At 52.3% G+C, this 22,940-nt stretch overlaps 1 protein-coding gene across 4 annotated transcripts in view; it reads right to left on the bottom strand.

Moving 5' to 3' along the window:
• UACA (uveal autoantigen with coiled-coil domains and ankyrin repeats) overlaps window positions 1–10,261 on the bottom strand; it is a 28,279-nt gene extending 18,018 nt beyond the window's left edge. For 3 of the 4 annotated variants that reach the window (XM_048956024.1, XM_048956029.1, XM_048956028.1), the window contains exon 1: window positions 10,128–10,261. In XM_048956024.1, coding sequence (XP_048811981.1) covers window positions 10,128–10,184 — 57 coding nt within the window. In that variant the 5' untranslated portion in view covers window positions 10,185–10,261. Of the gene's footprint in view, window positions 1–1,318; window positions 1,370–10,127 lie in introns of those variants that run through there. The other variant, XM_048956025.1, reaches the window with a different exon arrangement.
• Between the last annotated feature and the right edge of the window lie 12,679 nt (window positions 10,262–22,940).

Raw genomic sequence — 22,940 nt, 5'->3', positions numbered from 1 at the left:
AGCTTTTCCTGGCTGCTCGGGATTGTTCACAGATCTGCAGTTTAGCTGAGCACCTATGAGACGTGCAAGAAGAAAATTCAAGGTTTACAGCTTCAAATTGCCTGCAAATACCAAAGCTACGCAGAGTACAAAGAAAGCACAGGTGGGTCATAAATACAGCACTGCACCAACACAGACAGTCGTCACCCCGCACTTATTCCTTGTTTGCCTCCCATTTAGCACTGCTGGCGACATCCTACCCACAGTGCTACATTGCCAGCACAGCCCTTCTGAGATGTTTGTGATCTTCAAAAAGTTCTGCTGCAAAGTGAAGGCCAGCACTGCTCCAGGTCCCCACTGGAGGCTGGAAGAGCCCTGTGCACTGCTCAGCCACATGGGCAGTGAGTGCAGGCCCACCAAACAGCCAGGCGGGCTTTGCTGGCTGGAAGAAATGAAGGAAGTTCAGAAATGAACACCTATTGCCACCACTGCACCACTGAGAATGAGTCATATGATGGCGTTACAACTGTAATTACCTTTATTCCCCATTCCCATAATATGACTGTGGGAATCAGGGAGTCTCAGCAGTGACTTGCTGAAAGCAACACACAGTAACAGAAACAGCCAGCTCTCAAAGTCACACCCACAGGTGTTTCAACAAAGTCCAGCACCATTGTCAATCAATTAAAACATTAATTACTTACAAGCCAAGCCGGCCTGGCGTAACCAAGCCCCCAGAGGGCACAGCACTGCTCACAGTCAGAGCTGCAGGACAGCCACTGGGGAGAGCAGCATTCCTCCACAGCCTGACAGAGGCTCTCTACTATGAGCTCCTTTTTGTGCAAGCGATGTTTTAGTTGTAAATACCCCAGAAGCTGCACATCAAGCTCTGTCCCCTCCAAATTCCTTGAAGTACAACACGTTTCACACCCTTCAAGTCATATCACATAGTGCACATTTGCATCCGTATTCAGATTCTGAGTTTCAGACCTGGAGCTCATACCCACCAGCACAAACTCAATCAAGTACACAGACAATCCATTACCATACACTCCTTCCCATTTCAGTCTTCAGATGAAAATAGTATTTTGTTACTATTGTGTTAATAGAAGTACAACTTTTCTTTAGTTATCACACCTATAATTAAGTTATATCAGTCTCCTACAATGCATTAACTCAACTGTTATCACCTGAGCATTTCACAGTCACTGAAAGCCCCACAGGAAGAGTTCCTAAAGATGAACATAACTCATTGATTAATAAGGAGTTACAGAATGCAAGCTTTTACATTTCTGCAGCTGTAAGCTGCTGCCATTGATAGGAAATTTAGGATACCTACTGTGTCTTTAGTTGCACAAGAAAACCAACAAGTCATTCTAGAAGGCACAGCTTCTTGCTGCCTCGCATCAAGCCACGAGCAGCTGCAGCTCACCAAGCAGAACGGGTTCGAAGGGGCTCTCACATGCAGATCCTCTCCCCCAGCCCAAGCTCATTTTGCTCCATCCTTCGCTTAGCTGGGATCCCCAGGCACGTTTGCTGCATCTTCAGGATCCTCCTCAGCCTTCATCCCTCCGGGCTGAGCGCAGCTCCGTGCCGCAACGCTGCCGTGCTGCAGAGCCCGCAGCGACTGCCCAGGGGTGGCTGTGTGTAAATACTGCCCAGCCTGCAGCGTCTTGTCAACAGCACGCAGACAGTCAGCAGCCCAGATCTATTTTCTGATAGCGGGGCGATGGAGAGCAATAGCTATTAATACATTCCCTGCATGCTCGTGCCGTGAGTAATGTCTTTGGGGTTTAATGTTCACCGAGCAGACAAGCACGCACCGAGCTGCACCACCACGTCCTGTTCCGCAGACACAAACACTCGCTTTAAAATAACAAACACATTAGTCAAATTAACTGTCGGCTGACATTAATGAAGGTCATGCTTCTCACCACTAATAACACAGAAGGACTGAAATACCAGCAGGAGTCATTTTTTCCCCATTCCACCACAGCGCAGAGCCAAAACCAGCCCCGCCGTCAGACTTGAGACAACTCTGACTGCAGCACAGATGGAATGCGTGATCCTATTTTGACAGAAATTTAACCCATTTTAAATTAGAAAACACACATGCCTCCGCTTCAAAAAGATCCCTCCTTCTACAGCGATGGAAGCCATTCTGAATAGAAGCAGGTTTCAGCTTACTGCTGCTGCCAGTCTGTCTCCCAACACATTAAATGAGAGGAGTCGTGGAGGCTGTCAAAACATTCAATAGGCAGCACCGTGATTAACAGCGGGGAAGCTGGAAGTCTGCTTCCACAAGTTTTGCATTTACCCAGAGATCTGAGTGCTGTATTTAGAGGGCTGGGTCAACATCACAGGGGGAGCAGTGTTTAGTCTGCAGGGGAGACAAACATGATGCAGAGCAAGAAAACCACAAACAACACAGCCCCTGTAGGGCACTTGGAAATAGCTTAAAATGGCTTTTCTCAGAAGAGCCGCCTATCACAGGCTAATCACACCTATTGCTATTTGCACTATTCACCCTTCCCCAGTCATTTTTCAGCCACTCCACGCTATGAGCTGGGAGCAGCACTCTGCCTCACAGCACTGCCATGTTCCAGAGGACATCCCAAGGCACCTCTGCAATCAGCATTCATGTGACAGAGCCACTCCAAGAACACTCAGTGCCTATGGGAATGACCACAGCATCACAAGTTACCTTCTGAGCAGAACCAAGCCTGTCTCCTCAAGCTAAAAGGGGCATTCTGGACAAAAAAATAAATACGTTTTACAAGCAACAGCAAGAATACCTACAGAGCTGAAATCAGTTTGATGAGAACCCATACAGAGGACTTGCTCCCCAGCTGAGCTCCCTTGTACATCTACCCAAATGCAACCAACCACAAGGTTTCTCTGCTGTGTCAGCCTGTCTGCCTGATGCTGCTCCCTGTGACTGCTGAGGCCATCCTGCAGCCTTCACGCCTTGCCCACAGAACCCAGCATTGCTGAACCATGCCCAACTTTGGGCAGCACGGCTGTCAAGGCTCCAGAAAGCGCAGCACAGCTTCAGATTTGCACCGGTGGAGTTCATCTCCAGCTCAAAGAAAAGCTCTCAGAAAGCTCAAAGGGTGGGAAATAAAGATCCAAGTGTGCAATGTGTGGATTGTGTTAGACTACAAGACACTCACCATGCCACACAAGAACTGAACCAGCACAGATGACTTCTCCTAGCCTTCAGTCAATTATTTAAGCTTCCTAGGCTAGAGAGATTCTAACTATTTACTGGATAATTTTCAGTTAAATTTCCCATTATCTAGTTCTTCATGGTGAAGCAAATAAGCTTTTTGCATCCTCAGCACCATCCAGGAACTGTACAACTTCACTGCACAAACCATTACCTACTGCTCTCCCTGAACCTGAAGCCCTTTATCCTAGAGAGAACATCACAGATGAGAAGCAAAGCTGCTTTCCCTCATGTAAAAACAGCCCATCCTGCAGTGCTCAGCACAGCAGCCAGACCCTCACTGCTCCACACTGAGAAGCTCAGCAGCAAGATTCAAAGGACTCTGTAAGGCTCTGACCTTCAGAAACGATCATGTTCATCACCCCGCCATTACAATTAAGTAACTGAAGATGAGAAGGCAGTGAGAGCCCAGCCAACACCACCAGAGGGATCTGCAGGCAGGCGCTCGGACCCAGAGCAGCAGCTCTCTCCTCTGCACCCAGACAGACGTCCTGCCCTTAACAAGGGGGAGGGAATGGTACACAGCTGCTGGCAAAGGAAGCTCTGGGGTATTGTCACTAGTAGTAATTGTGATCAGCTAAGAAAATATTTGTATGCTGCTGACAACCAGCAAAGCAATTAGCAAAGTTAGTATTTAAAATCTGTTGATTGATAGCGACCTAATCTAGGTGTTCCTGCTCCAGCAGGAGGATTGGATTAGAGGATCTTTACAGGTCCCTTCCAACCCCTGACATTCTGTGATTCTGAAAGAGATTCTATTACAATTAATTACTTTACCAATCTATTTTCACTCTCCTGAGTGAATTCAGCAGCCAGCAAACTCACAAGAGCTCCTATGCCTGCAAGAAGCCCACAGAAGATTTTTGGTTATCAGCATGAGCATGATGTCACACATTTCCACTTGAGAGATGCAGCTTTCTGGCACTGAACCTCCCTTTCTATACCAGCTGCCATTGTGTCGTCACCTAGCACTTCAGTCAATCAAATGCAGATGTGATATAACAGCTGCTCAATATGCTACCTACATACTCTGAAATGCCACTCCTTACTACATTTTGAGCACAGGTTTATTTTTTGCTGGCCGGTGCAATAAAACAACTCTGAAGCCCAAAAGGATACTCCTGAAAAGTTAGCAACAAATGCAATGCTACTTTTCCTCCCATTTGTGCATAGCAGCACAAGTTGCCAGCTGCTGGAACAGAAGCACTGCCCAGGCAGCTCCTCTTGGGCCAGGAAGGGCTCTCCCAGGTCTGCTCACAGCACAGCCAGCAAACAGCTCCGCTCTGTGAAGCACACGCAGCCCTCAGCCGCCCTGCAGCTCACTTCTGGAATAACAGCTGTAACTCAAAGCAGTCCTTAAACCTTCCAGCCTGAAAGCTGCCATAAACCTATGAAAGTGAACACAGCTTCTCGTCACCACCAAGCGAGGCAGATAATCCTATCAATAGAAAAAAATAAACGAGGCACATCCTCCCTTAATGCCATTAGGGCTCGACTTAAGCACACAGCACACATGCAGGAGCAGAGAGCTCTGGCAGCACACCACCATCTGTGCTTCCTGCAAGCTGTCTCCAGCACCTGGGTGCTCCTGGATGCTCTCTGAAGACACAAAGGTGATACTTCCCTATAAATAGTTATAAAACCAAAAGCACAGTTTTTGATGTCTGAGAAGGCCATTAGAAATAAGAACTCTTGTCAAAGAGGGAGAAAGAATCGCTGACTGTAGGGCTGTCTGTCACAAGGCAGTCACGTCCCCAGCACAGGCCTTCCTGCATGGAAAGGAAGACATTGGCTGATAGCAGAGCTACCTGAGAGTGTGCATGTCGCAGAGCACAGCCCACAGCTCCTGCGTTTCACTCTGCTCATTGCAGGGGTCAGAGTACAGCCGTGATTAAATCCAACACGTGAACAGACACACCCTGCGATTTCACAGGGCGCTGCACGGCGGCTGCTTTTGAAGCACTGTGATTTATCTAAAAGCTGCAGGCTGTTTGTAGCCTCAGCAATCCAAGCCAGCCCTCAGCTCTGTCAGAAGCATTCACCAGGTATCGCTCCCCTGCAGGATGGATTCCTACCACCCAATGCCATCCCCATCCCACAGGCTTCGCCTGATCCATGCTGCCCAGAAGAGGCCACAGATGCAGGACTGGAGAAAGGGCTCAAGAGGAAACCACAGCACTTTGTATTTTATAAGCATACCCTGCCTATCAGTGTCTGTATGTTCACTTAAGTGTGTTTCGGAGTCCAGAGCTGAGGGAGCAAGACATAGCATTTAGTCTACATAAAGGAAAAGCAGAGCCAGCCTGAACACAGGGATGGCCCAGCAGGTCCCCCCACACAGCACATCACTGCTACCTTGTTCACCCCAATGTCTCCATCTACAGAAGAACTGCTGGATGCTACTAAGCGAGCGAGGCTCACTCTGAACAGTGTCCAAACCCAAGGGCAGACCTAAAGCTGCCCCATTCATGCACTGATCTCTAAGTGCTCCTGTCAAGAATTTTTATTGTTTGCGTGACTTGTTTAAGTAACGGCATCCCAGGATTAGCACAAATGAGCCTAGCAAAACGTTAGAGCAAAACAAAGAGTAGCCATCTGAAAACTTAACATTTCTAATCCTATTCTGGAGTTGGCATAACCCATCAATACCAGATTATTAAGCATCAAACAAACACATGAGCCTTCTAGCTAGATATACAACTTGTCCTCTCAGAGCCACAATAAGGGCTCTGAGGCTGCATCGAATACCACTGCCAGTGAGAGATGTGCATCTAACAGCACCGCCAGCTTCTCTTCTCCATAAGATTCCTGGGGTAAGGAAAAGCCCAGCAGCAGCACACAGACTGCAGTGGAAGTGCTGAACGCTGCACACAACTCCAAAGGACAATCAGGCTGCTAAAAAACAGCAAAATAAATAAGATTTCAGGTTTATTTTTAAATACAATCTCCTTCACGTCTCATTGCCTAACCTAACGCATAACCTAAGTGCACATTATTGATGAGCCATCCCCAGCCTCTCAGCCCCAAGCTACAGCCCAGCTCAGGCACTAACAGAAGTGACCTGACCTACCCGTGCACCATGGAAGAAAGCCACAGCTCTCCCAGCTCTTCACAACAAAGGCTGTTAGGTGCCTCTCACAGTAAGGCTGGGGCCTGCCTTTTGTGTCTGCCCCAAACAGCACTGCAGCCTTTATGGCAAGGAGAGCATCGCAGCTCCCACCACAGAACTGATGGAGCTGGGGAGCCCACAGCTCAGGACCTGCAACACAGCCCTGCCCATAGGAGGAAGAGGCATTTCCCTTTCAAATGGGAGAGACCACAACACAGCCGCCATTAGAGCGTGCACAAAGCCCCCAGACTTCCAATTTTTAAGATGTTCTCTAATTGCTACATTCCAAAATAACAAAGCCTTGATAAATACTCCTTCCTAAAGTTGCCCGAAAATTACAACGCACCTGCACAGGGCTGCACCACAGAGCTTTGCCGAACCACAAATTGCTGCTCCTGACTCTCCTCGTGTTTCTTCACAGGAACCACAAGCATCACACAAACAAGCACATGATCCCATTTAAACAGATGCAAATGGTGCACAATTTTTTTTCCATGGAATGCACACACCAGCACAAGCCCTAATAACGCTTCTCGGAACACAAACATCCTCTAAGGAACAATCACATTCAGGCTAGGATTTGACATTCAAATGTTACAGAGCTGATTCCTGGCAGTGGTGCCTGAGGACAGCACCGTGAAGCTGGGATGCACACAGAAGGGCTGAGCAACTCAGCTCCAGCCAACAGCAGCAGCACAGGGAAGGTTCTGCTGAGCAGGCATTGCCACGGGCAGCCAGCAAGGCTTTGTCTTTGCACAGCACAGAGCTGTGACCAAACGCCATCAAGGTCTTGTTTGTCCTCAGGGCAGTGTGTGCCACCAGCAGCAGGGCTCCTCTCCCATTTGGGAGCTGAACACAGAAGCAGGAGCTGATCCCAAGCCCCTCCTCACACAGAGGAAGCCATCCATCCATCCAGCAGAACAGCAGCATCCACAGGCAGGAAAGCACTAACAGCCTCAGACAGCTGCCCCTAACTACAGAAGTTGGTCAGGTATTAATTTAATAACCAGAGACTGTCACACCAGGATGAGAGCTCAAACGCCTGCCTTTGCTTTTTCCACACTAATTACATACGACATTCAGGGTTTATTAATATAATTTGAGTAGCCTTAACGTTATACTTCCCAAAGGAGAAAAAGCTGACAGACGTTTCTGCATGGCTTCCTACCTGCTCATTCTCATCACTTGAGGTGCTCCAGGAAGCACTGCCAAGAACTGAAGCGAGTGCATTCCTCACATGGGCTGCCCCAACACCTCACCCTCTGACACCAAGAGCCTGGAGGAGCTGCAGCCCTGCCCAAACACACCAGGATTCCCACCATGTACCATAAGCAGCCATCCAACCTCATCAAGGAGCCCTGGCCCCCTCCACACTATACAGAGCTCATCACAAAGGACAGAAAGGCAGTAAGCCCCACATGATCAGGTAAGGGACATCAAGCACAGCAAGTAGAACTCATCAGCAAAAGCTGACCAGCAAAGGTCTGAAACAGAACAAGAAACAAACCTCTCCCCATACATCTTCTCCAGGAAACCTCGAGAAAAGCCAATTAGCAGGTATATCTGATGAGCTCCTCCTGCATACACTGCAGCAGGAATTCCTAACCTTACTGGAAGAACACACTTCCTATGTACAGCCTAGATGACAAACGCACACCTACATCAGCTTTGGAATCTCAGAACTATTAGCAGTGCACACTGCTGCAGTCACCCAGTACAATATCGACTCCATTAATTGCAATTTATCTCATTAGAGCTGGGGAGTGAGCCACTGTCTGTGCACTGCAGCCTTCATGGGCCACAGGATCTGCTACAAAGCACAGAGCCCACAATAGCACAAAGGACAAGCAGCATTTGTCTCACTATTCAGAGCCCTGACATTACCAAGCAGGCTGCTCAGATTATCTCCCAAGCACCAGCTGGAGCTGGCAAAACCAGGTAATTCGTTTTTCAGACGTAGCACTCAGAATAATGGTGGAACAGGTAATTACTTCCTGCATTTTGTGGCATTCCTCCATTTTGGGACAGGTAGTAAAGCTATTCCCAAAAGATCACTGTCAAAAAGCATTAAGGCACACAATTGCTGCCTAACTGAAGGAAAACGTCCAGAAGCATGATGAAGGGATTAAGTTTCTCTCCACTCCCCAGGAAATAGCACTGGGTGGGAACAGGAGAGAGGGATGAAGTTTCCGAAACAGACAGCTCTTTTTGCACTGCTTTCAAGCAAGACCCACAAAGCTCAGCCTGGCTGGATTCCCACCCACTTCCCTCCTGCCCCAGCAGCCACAAACAGCGGGCTTTATCCAAGCACCTCCCTTCAGCCTCACCATTAACACCAGCTGTATGGAGGAATATAGGAGGAAGCCCCCTACATGGAAGGGGATAAGTTTGAGAAGCTGGTGGTGTGACTGTGTTACCAAAAGATGGAATGAACAGATGAGGTGAGCATACTGCAGGTACAAAATTCAGCTTATAAATGACTTCCACTGAAGCAGATTTCCTTCAGGTATTCAAGAGTGATTTCAGCTCTTAGAAGTATTGAGACTGATCAAATCTACTTTGAAAGGAAGGCTTGTCGAGCCTGCTCCCACAGAACTGAAAAGCCTCCATACCTATCCAAAACCAAACTCAAATGCTGTATCACTTCAACTGTTTGTTGACATTTAATTACCATAGGCTTACTTTGAAATAACAAACAGTTCTAAAGTATAGGACGACTAATGAAGAGCACAAACCAGCACCAGCCTACACGTTACAGATTATCATGACAGACATCTGAATCACTCCTTCGCACGGCAATGTGCTCATGCACAGAGCTGTCATTTCACCCAGGGAGTTGTCAGCAGTTTACAAGCCTGAATGCCTGCATAGCTTTCAAATGAACTATTATTCTCAAGTAATGTTTTCAAATTTAAGACAAATGAGCAATAGCGTTTTAAAGGAATCTAATATCTTAAAAGATGGCTGATAGAAGTCAGCATGTCCCTATTAAGCCGCCCTTTTCCGCTACCCCAGGCAGCCAGCAGCACGTTCAGCAAGGCAGCACGGGACGGCAGCAGCCCGGGCTGCCTCCTAGGAAACCATTCATCGAGCGATCGCAATCAAAGAGCAATCAAGTCCTGCCTCCAAATCAAGCTGCCTTCGCTCACAAATACCGCTCCCATCAAACTCCATCTGCAGAGAAGAACGAAAAAGGACGCCAATAAAGCTGCTTAAAGCCAGCTAACACTGACCCGAGCCGTAAGGAACCACCGACAGCCAGCCGCCACGAGGGCTCCCCGCACTCAGAGCCCTCAGCTGCCCCAGCCCAGCACCCCGAGGGGCGACCAGCAGTCCCGGCAGCACACAGCCACCGCCGAAGCTTTCGGGACGCCTCCTAAGCAAACCTCGCTGCCGCACGCCGCAACGAACGCCGCGCTCCGGCTTCACCATAGCACTAACAGTGGCCCAGGGGGCAGGGAAAGCCGCGGAAGCGCTGGATCTCCCGGGGACAGAAAGCGACACCAGAGTCGAACGCAGAGGCTGCGTCCTCATTTCCCCAGCTCCGCTCCACCAGAGGCAGCCCCGGCCGCACAGGGCACCACCGCAGCCCGAGGCGCCCCGCGTCCGCTGCCACTAGCCCGTCCCTATGTTACGGCCCTCCCAGCCCGGCTCCCTCAGCCCCCCGCCCGCCCCAACACGCGCACAGCACAGCACTGCCCGGCCTCGCATCCCACGGAGGATGCCCAGGGCCAGCCCCGGCCGCCCCGCAAGGTCCCTCAGGACCCCTCCAACCCCCATCCCCGCCCCACAGGGCGTCTCGGCACGCACCGCGCTGCCCGCGATGATGGTTTCGTGCTTCCTTAGGCGGGACTTGAGGCTCTTCATGGCGCGGCCCCGGGCGGGCGCGCGGCACCAACCCCGCGACGCGCACCCGCCGCCGCCACGGCCGGGACAAACGTACCCCCGCCCGCCGCGGCACCTTTAGCCCGTAGCCCCGTCCCCCGAAAGGCGTCCCGGCCAATCGCCGCCCGACCGCGCGGGCGCCGAGACCAATCGCCACGCGGAGAGGGGGTGGGACTTCCTCATTTTAAAGTCCGCCTGAAGGGGAGTGGCGCGGTGAGAGACGGGAGTTTGTAGAACCGCCCGCCCAGTAGGGGGCGCTCTGTGCTGGGTAAGGGTCGGTGCCCGGCCATCGGTGCCCGGCCATCGGTGCCCGGCCATCGGTGCCCGGCCATCGGTGCCCGGCCATCGGTGCCCGTTGGCGGCCGCTGTAGCAGCACGGAGCTCCGCAGGGGCGGCACAGGGCGGGCCGGTGCGTGAGGCTGCGAGTTCGGGCCTAGCTGTGCTCGGGAAGCAGGCACAGCCCCGAGGTCTGCCTGCCCCATGCCGCCTGCCCGCCCGCCTGGGGAAGCGGGTGGGAGGACGCGGTGCTGCGCTGCTGCTGGCACGGAGCAGACTTGCCAGAAGAGGAAGGTGCAAACTCGCTGCTGTCCTTGCAGACATCCTGCGTCCTTCATCAGAGTCGTGTATGCACGAGCTGCGTCGGGATGGCGCTTAAAACAATGTAATTAGTTTCCTCCTTTTGCATAAGGAATGTCTGAGGCGGCAGTTTGCCACTTGTGTCACCAGCCCTGAGCCCTTTTACTGTGAGCCTGTGCTCACAGCCCATCACACAGCTCTGCGGAGCTCTGAGCTCACACACAGCGCTGAGACCATTTAATTACAGCTCCTGGCTTCTGTAAACTCTAAAACCTTGCTTACGACAGCAGGGTTGGAAGTATTCAATCAAATGTACACCTCTCTAAATAAGCAGAGCGCAAGGTGAATGTCAGCACTCTTTAATCAATTCAGGTGAGCCATGCGTCCAAACACTTTGGTTCTTTTCTAGGCCGGCTGTTCAGAGAGATCCTGGTGTCCTAAATGCGTGCTGGAAAGGATCAGAGAGGTTAGGCTGAATTCCCACTGCCCAAAGCCCCACACAGTCACATCGTGCACATCTGCAGTGCTGGAAGGGCTGCTGGGTGAAAACCTTCCCCAGGCAAATCACCCCAACCTCATCTGAAAGGGAGCAGATCCAGGTTTAAACTCTTGGGAGAAAAGAGCTCACACTCAGAACGCTTTTAGGGTTCTCTTCCCTCAAGAAATGACCTTTGTGGCATCAAACACAGGGGTGTTTGTGTGGGGATTGGAGCAAACGTGAGCAAGCAGTGTCCACTGACAAATCCAAGCGCAAAGCTAAGCCTCAGCATCAGTTTAACCTATGGCAGATGGCCTGGTTGGAGTTCTTCAGACCAGAACCATTGCTGTATTACTGCAAAAAGAAATGGTTGTTTCATTAGAAAGAAGGTTTCATTACCAAAAGGTTCAACTTTCCAAATAATTGTCTGAGTGTGAGGACCCAGCTAACAGCAGCAGCTTTCTCCACCTTCTGCTGTGTTTACGTTGTTCAACAGAAGCTCCTTCTGTACAGGGAAAGCAGCATTTTAGAAGTAATTCATTATACCATTTCATTGCTGAGACACCACACACAGCATTTCCAAATGCCTAACCACAGCCAAAGCAATTCCCCATCTGCTGATAATCACATGTATGCATTTGCAGCACACAGCTGGCTCTCTGCTCCTTCAGCTTCCTCCATGTCAGCTGCCTTCCCCTGCTGCAATCAGCCACGGGTGAAGCCTGTTGCAGTCACACCACGGCTCTCAGCAGCTGGTTCTGAGCAGGGTAAAGCGATGAGCCAGAGAAGCAGCACAGCCTACCTGGTTGGATTTGGGGGTTGGTTTTTTTTTCCCACTTCCCATCAAAGCAGGAAGTTCCCAATCCAAACGCCATCCTTAAGCCCTGGTGCTGCATGTGTCAGCACAAGAACAAGATGTTTCATGTTAAATTACAAGGCACTGAGTTGTACATTTGACTGGCATCCAAGTCGTAACGTTTCAGGAGGGCACCCAGCACATCTCCCCATCTCAGCTGTACGTGGTGCAGCTCTGCTTGCCTTGCTCTGAGCACAGCCCCTGCACTGCAGCTGTCCGTGTTCCAGCCCTTCCCCTGACCACAGTGCCAGAACTGGTCCTTGGTTCTGGTCATACCTACTGCAGTCTTCTTCTCACTTGCTCCCCAGATTAATTAAAGCTGTTGCAGCTGACATCATTGGCATGCAGTTCCCTGCACATCACCCCTCTCCACAGCCCACCTCTCTGCCCATTGGTTCAATACATCCTTGCTCATCCTGCAGTGCACTCTCACCAGCACTGTTACTGGTTCTTGGCTTCTGGCACCTCACTCCCCACCGCTCTGGACACACTTTCTCCCCATTCTCTGTTGTGAGCTGAGCCAATGCAAGCCAATCTGCTATGCGCTGCATTAGCTTTGTTGAGGCACATCCAAAGGGTGCTGAGACAAGGTCACTTCTCTGCTGACAGAGTCCGAATGTAAATTTGCAGTTCCTGCTGAGCATTTGTTCCACCGTCTTGCCAATTCCACTTCACTTCTTTCATTCTTTATGACTTCAAACCGCAGGTTTCTTCGGAACGATGACTGATGCTGACTGTGTGCCTCCCCGTGCACTGACATACAGCGTGGTGGATGTCCATGAGGTGCTCACGCATCAGCAATGCTGTGTCCCCTGCAGCCCTTGTCCACACTCTGTGCTGCCACGGGTGGGATTGGCAGAGCGCTGCAGAGCGCGGCAGGGCAGCACGCACTGCTGCACACTTAGTGCCATTTCAGCAACCACGGCTAAAATCTGATCGAAGCAAGCAGCTGATGGAGCTCAGAAGCTATCGTGCTCATATCTGCTCAAACATTTCATTTCTGTGACAATCTTTGCCTACTGCAGCACAACAAAGGGGATGTTTATTCCAACAGTGTTGGTCTGATAAGTGATGATTTAATGGCACACGGAATTTGCTGGCTAGTCTTCCAACAGGCCTGGGATCTAATTAATCTCTGGCTGGTTCCTCTGAAATAGAAGCAGTGTTGGCCTGAGCATCTCGCAGTCAAGACAAACTAATTGGAGCCAAGTTGTACAGTGAGAGAGGAGGAAGGAACAGCTTCACCACGGTGGGGGCTTTTCTGAGCCTCGCAGTGCCAAAGTCTGCATTTGTGCTCTATTGGAAAAGCAACACTGACACAATTCTCTCCACCCTCAGCCAGAGTTCAAAGAGAAATATTCGTATGAGTCACAAACAACACCAAGCTTGGTGCTCACACACTCCATAAATGTAGGTAATACCAAATCGACACTGAATTTATGAGCAGGAGAGACAACAGAGCTGCAGATTTCCACGTGGCTGTTACTCGCAGTCCCCAGCCTGCATGCAGAGCATCTCATCTCCCTGCAGACACACAGACAGCTGCCCAGGGCGCAGCCTCTATGCAGACCACTGCATGGCAACATGTCACCAAAAAGGGGTCTCGACAAGCTTAGCTTCTCAGCTACTTTATAAGATAGGAAAACAAATCCACTGGAATACATTACACTTCTCCAAGCTTATGGTTTATCACTCAGTTTGTTAATGGAGCACAAAAATCAAATCCCGACATGACTGAGAGGGAAATGCGCTCCTTGCTGTTTCTGTTTGGGTCATTAAATTACCCCGCCACTTCCTGCATCACTTGCTGCCTGAATCATCTGGGTAAATTAATCTCCATGCCAGGCACACACCTGGAGGAGGATATCATTTTATCTGCCTTTGCTCTTGAACCCATGAAGAGCCACATTTCTGCTAGGAGCTTTGTTCTGCTGGCCCTTCTTGCACCTCGCCTCATGCCCAGGCTCACAGCCAAGGACACGGCATTCCTGATAGAGGCTGCTTCATCCAAGCCCTCCAAGCTGGGTTGGTGCCCCTGCCAGCCCCACAGCGGCCTGCAGCCATGGCCATGCAGATCCAGAGCACCCGAGCCAACTGGAAAAGGAGACACAGCCCCGGATAAATGGCAGCAAACACTAGGAAATCTTCTACAACAAATGGCCAAAGAGATCCAGCGCTGAATCCTTCATTTCACTCCTTTCACACTCTTTTCTTGTGGGCTCCAAGGAGAAGGGAAGAATCCGCGCAGCCAGTGCTCACACGCTGTGCTCCTGACCCTGCCTGGCACAACGCCGTGACAAGGAAACAACACAATTTGTGCCAGCCTCTGAGGAGCTGAATTTAACAAAAGCTCAGCTGCCAGCTTGGCGGCTCTCAGCTCTTCCCAGCAGCTCTGTCAGAGCAGCGCCGGGCCATCGGTGCAGCAGGGAGCTGCCACAGAGCACAGCACCCAGCACAGTGTGAGCCGAACCAGCCCGGCTGCGTGCCCAGAAGGGCAGCAAGGGGAACAGAAAGAGGCAGGATGTGGCTGCAGAGCTGCACATCAGGGCACAGGCGAGCGTAGAAACGAGGTGCTGCCAACCATCTGAGCCAGCCAACAAAACAGGGTGTTGTAACTCTTCCTTACTGCTTAAAACACACCCCAAAAGATAACACCCAAAGGCAGGGAATCTGTTTTGGGGTGGAAGTGCATGAAGTTCAGGCTGGGACACAACAGCTCCTCATTTTTTTTTCTCACGCACAGGTGTGTGCAGGAGGACGATGTCCTTCATTTTTGGGACTGTAGTTCCAGCTGCAAGGGGAAGATTTTGAAACATAGGCAGGAAAGGTGAAGATGTGAGGCATTGCATCTTGGCTGGTCAAGCCTTGCTGAGCACCTCTACAGCTCAGAGAACGCACGCATGTCTTCAGGTAAGTGAGATGGTTGAGATGAGAGAACCATGCTGACACACAGACAGTAAAGCTGGAAAGTTGCTAACACTGTGATCCACAGCGCATGGAATCAATTATATTAATTAAGCTGCACATTCTATCAGGGGCTAGAAGGGAACTGAATTTCCAACTAAAGGCAACAGATCGCACCCAGATTTCAGTGTTCACCCCAGCTGTGACTGATCTCTGTGTAACGCACTGTGCTCAGACTGAAGGATGCGAGTGCTGCACAGCCAGAAGTAGAAGCAGAAGTGGCTGTAAGAGAACACCACAAACTCCTCACCTTCACACACACTTTGCAAAACTGTGACCAGTAATTAGTCCTGTTCCTCATGCTGCAAACAAAAGAGGTGTTTTCAGCTATAGGAGCAATCAGCAATAGGAGGCAGGATCTTCAGTCTGATAACACAACACCTGTAACTCGGAGCTTATCAGGCTGTCACAGAGCCCTGGGCCAAAGCTTCAAACAGAAATGCAGCTCTGTGGGAATATACAGCGGGCAAATCCACCTGAATGCTGGCAGAGCTGCTGACAGGTCTTCAGGGAAACCAAGCTCTGTCTATGGGGAATAACAGCACACAGACACAGGTTTGCTCTAGAGGAAGCTGTCTCCAGCAGCTGTTTGTTATTAGCACATCTCTCTCCATCCTCCTGGGATTGGCTTTGCTGGCTGGCTACACTGGAAATGAGCTCCTAGGCGACACAGGTCGCAGTTTCCAAAGCTTTGGTGATGGACTCAGTGGCAGAAGGAAAGTTATCTCTGGGGAAAAGAGCCTTGTCTGTGTGTATAGGATGTCTGGGTTGGGCCATCGGCGGCTTGGAGCCTTGTTTAAGCTCAAATGGACAAACAATGAAACCGGAGACCCTTGACTGTCAGTATCCTCACACTGTGTCTCCTGGGAAGTCCTGGCAGCACAGGAGAGATCCCTGATTCATTTTTAGATTGATGGGGAGCAAAACAAGCAAGGTCTCAGGTTAGCAACCACCCAGGCATGCATTTGCAATGTAATAATAGCAACTACAAAGCTTCCCACAATAACCCTAAACACTAGTGTCTGCTGAAGTCAGAGAAACAGCACACACCTCTCAGCCCCACAGAACAGCTTCATTATCCCTGCTGTTCCCAGCCTGCTCTCCATCTGCTCTGAGCAGCAGGAAACCAACCAGGTTTGAAGTCCTGCCTTCTGCTGAGATAGCAGCTAAACCTGCAGCAGCAAAACGTGGGGCTGCCTGGGGGGAGGAGGCAAGGCAGAGCAAAGCAGAGCAGAGCTGCAGCAGGGCCGGGGGGAGGGATGGCTGCAGGAGCCTTTGCCATATGTGGATCCTGGGGTGACGCACACCAGGAGCACCCAGGGACGGCGGGGATGCAGCTCCTGCTGGCTCTGCCCAGGTCCTGCACATGGGACTGCTGTGTTATTCTGCAAAGCACATCCCCTCCTACACACACTGCTCCTCTTGGATGCTGGCCGAAGGTAGATGGCTCCTGAATTTCCTGTGAATAGGATTCAGTTCTGGAGAGGAGTTTTGGCTCTCACCGCTCAGGGTCTGTGCACAAATTTGGGGGCCGATTCAGCCAATTAGAGGCTTCAGCCCTTGGAGCAGCAGCAGAAGTCAGCGTGTCCCACTGCCACAGCTCCCCCCAGGCCGGCCAGCAGCGAGGGGCAGCCTGAAATACCTGCCTGTTTGCAGCCGTGAAACCTGAGCTGCCTGAGCTGCCTGCGCCGCGCAGCTGAGAGCCATTCAAGGACGGATCTTCTCAAAGTCTTTTCATTGCAAGAGAAAAACACCCATGACCCAAAGCACCCCAGCAGCCTGAGAACTGCACTGACGAGAGGCGTTTCCTCCCTCCTTCCATGTTTTTTTCCATGCCGCAGGAGGCAGGGAGGAATCAAGGATACCAGGCGTGTCTCCTTCAGGACAGCGTGTCAGCACCAGCTGCTGCTGTGCCCTCAGTGAGGTTGGAAGGCATATAAGGAATGCCCAAGCTGCACATGCATACAGAGAAACTGAGTGGTGCCCAGTTCTGTGCACTCAATTACTGTTTACATAGATCAGACCTGGAGAAAAACCTTGTGTGCTGTCTGAGCTGTGTGAGCAACTCGGGCCGGGCACTTCCAGCACGGCTGTCCAGCTGTAGGTCTGCACTGTGCTGATGTTGGTGGGACACACAGTGCTGCTCACAGCCACGAGCTGCTGCTCATCCTGCTTGTCATCCAGCCTGGGTGAGGAAAGACTTGTGTTGTAAATGAAAGCTGAAATCCTGGAGCACAGCACCCAAACCTTGGGGAAGGGAGCGTGTTGCCTGGCCACCCTGACCTGAGTTCCTTATTTAGCATTCCTGATCCTGGAATTTGGGTTATGACTGCCATGTCATAGCACTGACATGGCAGTGAGCCCACGTGAGCTTTTCTCCAGCTGAGAGCAGCAGCCCACCCTCAGACTTGCTCTGTGTCTGGCTGAGCACGCCTGGGGGACCCTTGTTGGCTTCAGCTGTGCTGAACTGATCCCAATCCCTGAGCACCAGACTGGTGTCCTTTCTCTACGACCCTCTGCCTGGATAACAAGATGTGAAGTGATCCGAGGGCGGGAGAGCTGTGGTCAGCCATTGGTACAAAGCACGGGCAGCAGCAGTGCCAACACCAATGAACACTGCACTGCTAAGGATGGAGAACTGGTAACCGCCAGCCCATAAATAATGCATCTAATTTTACACCTGTGCTCATTCTTCAATGCTAGGAATTCAGTGCAGATATGCCACGGCCTAAAATTAGAGCAGGTTACAGACATGATCTTTAACATGTTAAAAGTAGAAGCATGTCAATGGATGCGGTGTTGTCAGCTCTGTGTCTCCAGCCTGTTTGCACTTGGGGTCGGGAGGATCACAGCAGGCACCGCTCTGTGCATCTCCTGTTCTGTGCGGCTGTTCCATCCCTTCCTTGGGGTTCTGTTCCATCACGGCAGCAAGGAGACACATCTGCCACCACGTGGGGGTGTGCAGCCCATGGCAGCGCGTGGCCGGGCCGAGGAAGGGCTCTGAAGGCTGACCTCCTGATGTATTCATTGTGACACATCAGTTCTTCATCAAAATTAATTCTAATATATCATTTAATCTCCCAGAACGGGGAAAACAACTCCAGCACGTGCAGATACGTCTGTGTGCAAGTTGGGGACCGGCCCCAGAAGTCTCAGCTGCATAAAGAGCAGAGGAGCAGCTCCTGTTGAGAGCAGACCATCCCATGCATCAGCAGGGAGAAGATGGAGCTCCATGGCAGCGCAGGGCCAGCTGCAGATGTGTGCATTACAGTGGGACGGACCCATTATTCAGCTCCACAGGCGGGCAGCTGAGGTCACGGCTGCCACACAGGTTCAGCTGGGGCAAGGAGAGACATCAGAGCAAATTACGGAAGAGAGCTTCTGCGGTGAAACTCCCATGAGAAAGAACGAACAGAAGCAACTCCCCAGCCACTCCCAAGGGCTAATTGCTGAGAGTAATGAACTAAGAGACACGTGGGGAAAGCCCAAACGAGTCATTAGCCCCGGGTGGGAGGAGGACCGGTGCCCTCCCTGCAGCTGGGTTCAGGTGGAGCCCTGGGCTTTCCGTGGGGCAGGGGCTGCTGTATGGCAGCCTGGCGACACAGCTGGGTGCGGTGCAGTGCCTGCCCTGGGCTGGGCTGGCTGCGGATGCAGGACATCAGGACAGACCAGGGCTGCCAGCTGTGGAGCCGAGGCTGAAGTTTGCCAAGCGGTGGCACCAGGATGGCCCCGGTGCTCCTGGTGTCCCCTAAGGCTGAAGACAGAGGAGTGCAGCTCCTGAGCAGCTCTGGAGAAGGGCAGCAGCAGTTCTCGAACCACACAGCACCGTGATGTGTCCGTGGGCAGCAGGGTGCCAAAAGGTCACTCACACCTTTAAGGAAAGCCAGCGAGTGAAGAAGGCAGAACCCAACCACCTGAAACAGTCTGTCCTCTCAGCTCTGTGTCCCCGAGATGCCCAGCAGGGCCTGGAGCAGGACGCTGTGCAGCCATCAGGACCTGCTCTGTGCTCCCACAGCCTGCGTCAGCACGGGGCTGCCCTGTCCCTGAGCATCCCAGTGTGTCTGAACAGGGGACCGAGGTGCCCTGACCTGGGGCAGGGCTGAGAGACCACAGTGCTCCTGGTCCTCGCTGCCTGGACAGCTGCATGTCCTCGTGACTGAGAGGCATGGGGAGGAAAGGGAGAGGAGGGAAAGAGAGCCTGGAAAGGTTTGTGCCCTCAATCCAAAAGGATAACGAAACAAGGATTCCCTCCATACTCCTGAGAGCCTTCATCAGAACAAAAGGCAATCCTCTTGCTGCCACTAGCAGTGAAAAATTCCCTTCCTATTTGTGTTTGGGGATCCTATGTACCAGCTCCACTGGCAGCAGTTGTGCCATCAGCAGGGTCTGCCTGCAGCCTGGTACATGAAGCCTGGCCCTGCCATGCTGGGGTACACGGCCTGGGCTGCTCGAAGCCCTGGGGCACACGTGGGGCAGCAGCACAGTGCCACCCACCACGAGCTGTGCTGGCCAACACACAGCACAGTGCTCAGGGTGGCTGCAGGTGCTGCAGCTCAGCCCAATGGAGAGCTCAGCAATAAAGATAAGGCAGATGAAAGAGGACTTCGTTAGTCCCATCAGCTGGGCAGCTGATCATAAATCCCTCTTGTTTATACAGAAAGGAGCCACAGGGTTTTCCACTCTCCACCCAATTAAAAAACAAAAGCTGTGAGCAGAGCAGCTGACAACACAGCCCAGGGTGGCCTCATCACCCCCAGGCTGCTCTGCTTTAACCTGGGGGCTGCTGTGGGGCCAGGAGATGCCGTGGTTCAGGTGTGCCACATCCATCACAGCAGGGACTCAGCAAAGCCAACGTGGGGCTGATGCCGGAAGCAGCCGGGGGCCCAACGCCAGCTGTGGTTTTGCAGCATAGAGGTCACAGATCTGACAGCAAGGGACAGTGGCGTCCAGCAGTAATGAATGCTGCAATAGGAGAAATGTTCTTGGAACAACAGCTGACTGCTTTGCCAGGAACCTTCCACACTTAGAGACCAGCTGATATTTTGCTTGCAGAGTGTGTAGACAGCACAGTCAGATCCCTGTGCTGCCCTGTCCAGCTCCATGGTGAGTGATTCCCAGCCCAGGGCCCCCCAGCAGCCACATCCTCAACAGGCTCAGCCCCTCACCCATGTGAGCCCTCTCTGTGCCCTCCTGAGCACAGCTCAGCCAGCAGGATGAGCTGCCAGGGATGCAGCAATGTTTTCAGCCATGTGCAGCCTCTACACCAGGTTTCTCCAGCCTCACCTACATGTCCCCAAAGTACTGAAAGTTCTGGTGCAGGCGACAGGCAGCCACAGGTCCCACACTTTCATGCCCACATCATGGCCAGCCCTGGGGAGACCCATGGGGCTCCTGCTGCCCCCCACCCTCCCAAATGTGATTCCCAGGCAGGAGCTGAATAGGAGCGATTGCCTCAGGTGCTGCTTGTGGTGATCCTGCACCTGAGCAGAGCCCTGCACTGCCCCAGAACCTGAACAAATGTATTTCCCATTCTTGGCCCGTATCCCCAAACCCAAAGCATTCCCCAGCCACAGCCAGGCACCAGCAGCATCACTCTCTCCTTGCAGGCAGCACAGGAGCCACCACCATCCCTATCACTGTTACTGTCCCCAGCGGAGCCCTCTGGGGCAAACAGGAGCCACCATGGGGCTGACAAACCAAGTCTGGCACAGGAACAGCACAGGGACCTAAATGAGAAACAGACCCCATTTTAGAGCACAACAGAAGCTCAGTATTTTTCCCTGCCCACTTTCGATGAATTGGTTTGGCTGTAGGAGGAGCACAGGATTTCCTCAGCCAGGTCTGCATTCACAAACCACAGCTGTAAGACCGCAGGGAGGGCAGCCCCTATTCCTGCTCTCTGGCTTCCCACCAGGAAACCACTGCGTGCACAGCTCTGGTTCCTCGAGCACCCAAACGGGCCTGGATTTCTGCCATCAGCTCTGCCTGCCCATGGGACAGCAGGTGCCCAGCCCCATCCTGAACCCCCACAGCACCACCGGGGAGAAAAGCCGGAGCGATGGATGCAGGTGCAAGGCCCAGACTGCAGCAGGCCTGGCACGAAGTGCTCCCTGCCCGCATGAATGCTTTTAGCACTGTCACAAGGCAAACAGCCCTTAGCAGAAAGGTATGCACGGGCACGTCTGGGCAGCCAGGTGCTTTTGCTATCTGCTACCTGACGAGGCAGATAAATGCCTTTGAAGAGGCTGTTGTGTGGCAGCGGAGGGCACCAGAGTTAAAGCAAGGACAAGCTTCCGCTTCTAAGGGAACATTTCAGTTTCACTGCAGGTTCAGTTCAGCCACGACCCATCAGAGCTGTGGGGGGACTGAGAGGCAGCCCAGCCCTGCACCGCTGTGCAGCCACAACACTGCTGTCCTACAGCATGAGAGAGGACCTCCTGGGGACATCAGAAGGTCCACGGCCCACAGGAGCTGTGCAGCCCCGTCCTGGGATAAGGAGGAACATCAAACCCACAGCTGGAACCCCCTTCTGCTGATGCAGATCACATGCTGTGATTTTGAAAAGGAACAAATTTTGGTTAAAATGTTTTTTTGTGTGTGTGTGTACAGTGCTCTGAGTAGAGAGCCCCCAAAAACACTGGTGCTCCCCATTCTGCCTCTGCTGGGTGGGCTCCCACAGCCATCCTGTCTGGGAAGGGGGGACAGGATGATGGAAACAGGAGAAACCCAATAAGGTGATGCACTGGAACAGGTTGCCCGAGGAGGCTGTGGATGCCCCATCCCTGCAGGCATTCAGGGCCAGGCTGGATGTGGCTCTGGGCAGCCTGGGCTGCTGGTTGGCGACCTGCACACAGCAGGAGTTGGAACCAGGTGAGCACTGTGGGCCTCTTCAACCCAGGCCATTCTATGATTCTATGAAATTTCTCACCCTTCTCAATGACAAGCAGCCTGCAAACCATCTCCATCTCTCAGCAGTCTCTCCTTCAAACCACATACAGCAGGATGCAGTTCCATTCCCCATGCTGAAGCAGCACGGCGCTGCTGGCAGGTGCAGGAAGCAGCCCCACACTGTCATTTAGTGCTCATCCTGGAATGAAAGCTCCGTGGGGACACAGGGCTGCTCTTGCCCTCCTGCTTTCATTAGGTGACGCTGTGCTCTGTCACAGCCTTTGATCTCTGCGGGCTCTGGGAGATGTGCAGGAGGGAAGGAGCGCGTCTTTGGCTTTTCCAGCTCCTGTAATGACATCCTTCCACCACCCCGGGAGGATGATCGAGCAGCACTCCTGAAAGACAGCTTTAAATAAACTAATTAGCAAGCTGCCTTCATTTCTGGATTTAGCAACCCTTCAGTGCAAATTAAAGGTGACGAGCAGCATCTGAGCTAAGCCGTGCGTGAGCCTCGCAGTGCTGGGCGCCCCTCACACCCCTGTGGTCGTTGGATGCTCTGCAGCTCCAGGGTGACAGCCATAGGAAGGGCTGGTGCCAGCACCAGCCAAGGGAGACGTTCTGCTCAGGGTATTTCTGCATGTGAGCAAAGGAGAAACAAAGCCAACACAGCCAGGATGCGCTCATAGGAGGGAAGCTGGTGTGAAGCACACGTTGGATGGATGAGCTCAGCCCTGATGGTGCCGCTCCACTGCAGGAGCACCAACAGGAGCCTCCTGCTCCCCCCGGCCACACAGCAGCTGCAGAAATCTGATTGACTCGGCCAGAAGCAGAGCAGAGTTTTGCGATGCCCAGGAAGGCAGCAGAGCCCGGACTGCCGGCAGGGTGCGTGCAGGGCTGCAGGAGGGAGGCGCGGAGCAGCTCGCACAGCTCCTGCGGGTGTCCCTGGGGGCGATGGGCACTCGGGCAGGGAGCTCTG

Source organism: Lagopus muta, chromosome 10 (genome assembly GCF_023343835.1).
Source record: "Lagopus muta isolate bLagMut1 chromosome 10, bLagMut1 primary, whole genome shotgun sequence".
Taxonomy (NCBI): domain Eukaryota; kingdom Metazoa; phylum Chordata; class Aves; order Galliformes; family Phasianidae; genus Lagopus; species Lagopus muta.
The sequence above is the reverse complement of the archived record's forward strand: the minus strand, read 5'-3'. Positions and strand labels throughout refer to the sequence as shown.